This window comes from Megalops cyprinoides, chromosome 23, assembly GCF_013368585.1.
Source record: "Megalops cyprinoides isolate fMegCyp1 chromosome 23, fMegCyp1.pri, whole genome shotgun sequence".
Taxonomy (NCBI): Eukaryota; Metazoa; Chordata; class Actinopteri; order Elopiformes; family Megalopidae; genus Megalops; species Megalops cyprinoides.
In genome coordinates, this window is record NC_050605.1 from 25118269 (window position 1) to 25123727 (window position 5459).

The 5459-nt window shown below is 46.8% G+C and overlaps 1 protein-coding gene across 1 annotated transcript; it reads left to right on the forward strand.

The window, feature by feature from the left end:
• The first annotated feature begins 851 nt into the window (after nt 1–851).
• Nucleotides 852–3290, forward strand: LOC118770419 (leucine-rich repeat-containing protein 4-like). The gene has a single exon (XM_036518069.1). It carries the CDS (start codon nt 1323–1325, stop codon nt 3288–3290), a length of 1968 nt encoding a protein of 655 aa, XP_036373962.1. The 5' UTR covers nt 852–1322.
• The last annotated feature ends 2169 nt before the right edge of the window (nt 3291–5459 follow it).

The following is a 5459-nucleotide window of genomic DNA, read 5'->3' on the forward strand; positions in this document are numbered from 1 at the left end:
AGAGAAAAAATCTTTAGAGCAAATCAAGGCAACCTCTCTGGAAGTGTTCTGCATTAACCCCTAAAGGGGACTGAGAGAGAGAGAGAGAGAGAGAGAGAGAGAGAGAGAGAGGAGGGGGGTGGACGTGTTAATACAGCAGAACACTGCATCAAACCAATGCACTGCTCAGAAGAGGATGCGTCAGCGCTACACTCACATTCCCACTGAAGGACAAAAGGAGAGGAGAGAGAGCCTGCTGCGGCTGGCTGCTGCACCAACACATCAGAGAAAAGGAGGCTAAAGAGGGAGGGGGTGACATGCTGCCTGGCTACCCCCTGCTTCCTGCTCCTCTCTTCCATCGCCACTCGGACATCTGCTGCAGTCTACCAGCAACAAAAGGCTAGCCGCTTCAACTCACTACCTCAAGACAAAAGGGGACAGTGCAGGAGCTGTGGGGAACCTAAGGAGCTGTCTACATGCCCTGCTAAACGGATTCTTTTCAAATCAACTGCGTATGTTGGAGGGAGCTGATTTTTCCTTTTCTGATATGAAGAGCACTCTCAGCATTACCACACAGCTCCAAACCCCTCTGACCCCCACCAACCCCAACCACCCAGCACTGCTGTAGGAGAAACGGAGGGATTATTGCTAACTATGCAGGAGTTCAGCTGCAGCTGCTAAGCTAGTTATACAAGAAAAAATTCAGATAACTGCAGTGTTCATCACATAGCCTTTTCCATTCACCTGAGTATGTCAAATGTACTGGGCAAGAGATGTGGAGGGGGGGAGGGGGTCTGTGTTTAGCAAAGGGGGGATTCTAAAGGGACTGCTGCAGCAGTTTGACGTGCACCTTTCAGAGATGGAGTCTCATGAACAGCGTTCTCTGGCCTCCAGCACCGGCTTCCAAGGACAGGCAGCCGGAGAACGGAGGGACTGGAGACATGCACCTGCTTAGCACACTGGGCCTTACCTCTGTCACTACATCTTAATGCTGCTCACTCCGGATTCACAAGGAGATATTTCACATCACATTTCACTGCTCTGACAGAGAAAAAGGAGAGAGATATGAATTAAACATTAGAGCTATTCTGTAATTGCAAAAAAGGACTTTTCAAAACAGAAGAGGTAGGTGTTCTATTCCACTGATTCAAACCTCTTCTCTGCCCTCCTTCCTCCCTCTCTCTCTCTCTCTCTTTCTCTCTCTTCCTCCCTCTCCCACCCCTTCTCTATCCTTTGTCATCAATGGAAAGAAGGTGCAGAGTTTTACTGAAAGCAGGGTAGGGCCAGGCTTCTGTCCCCATGCCAAATCCCCAGACAATGTGGAAATATGAACATGCCACATCATGAGTCTGTTGTGGCAGGTAACTGTGCATCGTACCTGGAATGCCGCCCTATTTTTTGTAGTCTACCTCATGGTGCGATCATGGAGTCTGTGCGCAGCGTCAGGGGGGTCCCACAGCTGCCCTGTGGTCTGCTCCTGCAGTAACCAGTTCAGCAAGGTGGTCTGTACACGGCGTGACCTCATCAGAGTCCCCCCAGGGATCCCCTCAAACACCCGGTACCTCAACCTGATGGAGAACAGCATCGAGCTAATCCAGGCCGACAGCTTCCGCCACCTGCGCCACCTGGAGGTTCTGCAGCTGGGGAGAAACGCCATCCGGCAGATCGAGGTGGGCGCCTTCAGCGGCCTGACCAGCCTGAACACCCTGGAGCTGTTCGACAACCGGCTGACAGTCATTCCCAGCGGAGCATTTGAATACCTTTCCAAACTGAGGGAGCTGTGGCTCAGGAATAACCCCATTGAGAGCATCCCCTCCTACGCTTTCAACAGGGTGCCCTCCCTGATGCGGCTGGACCTAGGGGAGCTCAGAAAACTGGAGTATATTTCTGATGGCGCCTTTGAGGGATTGTACAACTTGAAGTACCTTAACCTTGGAATGTGCAACCTTAGAGAAATGCCTGTCCTGAGCTCGCTGGCAGGACTGGAGGAGCTGGAGATTTCTGAGAACCATTTCCCACAAATCAAGCCTGCATCCTTCAGGGGCCTCAAGTCCCTGAAAAAACTCTGGATTATGAACTCCCTAGTCAGCCTGATAGAGCGGAATGCTTTCGATGATGTGACTGCACTGGTCGAACTGAACCTGGCCCATAACAACCTGAGTTCTCTGCCTCATGACCTTTTCACCCCCTTGAGGTACCTGGTTGAATTGCACCTGCACCACAACCCGTGGAAGTGTGACTGCGACGTGGTGTGGCTGTCCTGGTGGCTCCGCGAGAACATCCCCAGCAACTCCACCTGCTGTGGCCGCTGCCACTCCCCGCCCCAGATGCGCGGCTGTTACCTGGTGGAGGTGGACCAGAGCACCTTCCAGTGCTCTGCCCCCTTCATTGTGGACGCCCCCGGGGATGTGAACATCTCCGCCGAGCGCCTGGCTGAGCTTCGCTGCCGCACGGCTCCCATGTCTGCTGTGCGCTGGCTGCTTCCCAATGGCACGGTTCTGACCCACGGGTCCACTCACCCCCGGATATCTGTGCTCAGCGATGGCACGCTCAACTTCTCCAACGTGCTACCCACTGACACCGGGATGTACACCTGCATGGTCACCAACGTGGCAGGCAACTCCAATGCCTCGGCCTATCTCAACGTCAGCAGCGCCGAGCTCAACACATCCAACCTGAACTACTTCACCACTGTCGCCGTGGATGTGGTGGAGCCCGCACCTGAGGCCATGCCTAAGCCCAAAGCAGCGACTGCATCCCCATCTGTCTTTCAGCCAGTGTTCATATCCACACCCACTGTCCTGCTACAGACCACCAAGGCACCCCAGCAGGTGTCTGTGCCCACACCCAGAGGCACAGAGAAGCCCCCCACCAGCTTGGACGAGGTCATGAAGACCACCAAGATCATCATCGGCTGCTTTGTGGCAGTCACCCTGCTGGCTGCAGTCATGCTCATCCTCTTCTACAAACTGCGCAAGCGGCACCAGCAGCAGAACACGGGCTCGGCAGCCAGGACTGTAGAGATCATACAGGTGGAGGAGGTGCCCCCACCTGCATCAGCTGCAAGTATACCTGGGCAGGGGTCAGTCATGCTTCCCTCTGTCCGAGATCACAACAGCACCTACAGATCCAACTACAGCACCTACAGATCCAACTACAGCACCTACAAACCAGCACATGGGGACCAGTGGACAGAGAACAGCGTTGGCAACTCCCTCCATCGAAGCAGGCCTTGCACCATCACAACTATCCCTGAGATCATTACAGTAAAAACTCACACCAAGGAGAAGGTACAGGAAACACAGATTTAATTTTTCCTTTTCTGTCTTCATAAAACAATGCAATAGAATGCACAAGAATGACTGTTTTCTTGTAAATGGTTTATATATATATATATATATATATATATATATATATATATATATATATATATAATGAAATGAAACCCACTATGGGCTGCAGCAGATGATTACATGTAAAGAAATTGAAACTATTTTCTAAGTTGTAACTTCTATTTAAAATAAGGGTTGTTAAGAACCATGATTTTGTGAAATGAGGGTGAACCTGTTTAAAAAGGGCATTCTGTAATTTTTACATGATGCAGTAAATACTCATTTATACAGAGAACATTTTCTTAAGAAAAGCCCGTCAGTACAGGTTTATCTTGTAAAAGCACCACTAATTTGTACTGTGCCAAATGTTATACATGCAATAAATGATTTTTGGAAGATATAAAGAGTAAGCGAAATGTGCAGACAGAGGTTGGGATCTGCTGTAGTGTAGCTATCAGACTGCACCACATTTCTGCAGCTGTAATTTAACCATGTTTTTGCCGAATGCTGAGAGCGTGATTTATCCACAGTTATCTTCGGAAGGGCTAATCTTTTCTTCAGAGTGCAAAAATAATTTGATTCAATTAAGTTGTTGCACACATGTCACAAGGTGTGTACTTCAGATTAATCATTAAGGTCCTGGTCTTCTCTCCTCCGGCCTGTGAAATGTCTCAGTAAAAGGTGAATAGCTGTGTGGCAGATCCTGAAACACTGGGGCATTTCACTTGGGTAGAGAAGCATTAATGACAGGATGGAGAAATGATTCAGTGATAAAATGGTGCCTTGCAGTTGTTAAAATATTTTTTGTTAGAGAAACAGAGATTTGGATGAATTGTTTCATTCTTATGTTCAAAAATCACTGAAAGTCATATACAGCTAAGACTATTTTTTGTGAAATCCAACCAGTCTCTAACAATGAACCCCTAGTCTTTTCTGCCTTTTCTCCAGTTTCGCTGCAGTCAGGCAGATTCCTGCACACTGCAGTAAGGAGGTGAATGGCTGAGCTTTGCTTTTTATTCCATATTATTTTATTTTGTCAGCACTCTGAAGTGTGAAAGCCATTTCCACAGCTGTGTCTATGATTTTACACTTTACCCATTATTGAAATGTGCTGAGGCAGGAGTCATGTAAAACGGTTAGCAGTTCTCTCTGAGACAGACGTCGCCACTGGAACACCTTTGTTTCCCTGATGAGAAAGTGCTACAGTAGGAGAAACATATGAGGGATATATTACTATAGAATAATCAGAGCAGCTCAATGTGCTAGTCGCAATACAATCAAACAGCAGCACTGGATCATTGCTGGGAGTTTGCAAAGGGTTATTTGGAATGCAATATGTTATAGGCAAACTGTGTCAATGTCCACATGCTCTTCTAAACATATGCAAAAAATGAAAATTAGGTAAACAGGTACAGCTCTCACAGAACTGATCAGCATGAGGCTGCCTTTGTTCCTCCTGCTACAGCTAAAATAATTTGTGTCTCATGGAAAGTTAAATCAGACAAAATTAAACTAAACAAGACAACAGAGACTAAAATAAAGACATTTTTCTCATGATGTAGTAATGGCAGGAAACAAAGCAAAATGATGTGGATCTCTCTGTGCAAAGCCCCGTGTTTGACTGAGGAGCCTGTGTCAGAGTGCCATGGACCTGTGTTTCTGCAGGAATGTGGACAGGCATGTGATAGCGGACTCACACTGGGTTCATATGTAGTATGCTCAGACAAACAGAGACTCAGGTGCTAACTGTTCTTAACCTTCACTAACAAATGAAAGCAAGTGTGTCTTTTTCAGTACAAACACAGTTTTAAAAGCCAAAAGCCAAAATCTGTTTGCATTTGTGAAGTAAAAGAATAATACTTGCATTTAATTGTGAGTCAACGTTAAGGACAATTTAGTATTTTTTAATTTAATTTACATTAATTTTTTTATTTAGTATTTATTAATTTAGTCACAGTTTCATCTGAGTTTGAATGAAAATACATACATGTAGCATATCAAAGTCTTCCCATGATAATTAAAAATATTGCTCATGGTTCAGTGTTTCCTGTTGAAGCCACATTCTTTCAGCTAAAAGCTTCCTCAGGGTCCATAAATTTAAGCGCATTTTGCATCTGATGGGTGTCAGAAATGATTCCTGCTGCAGTT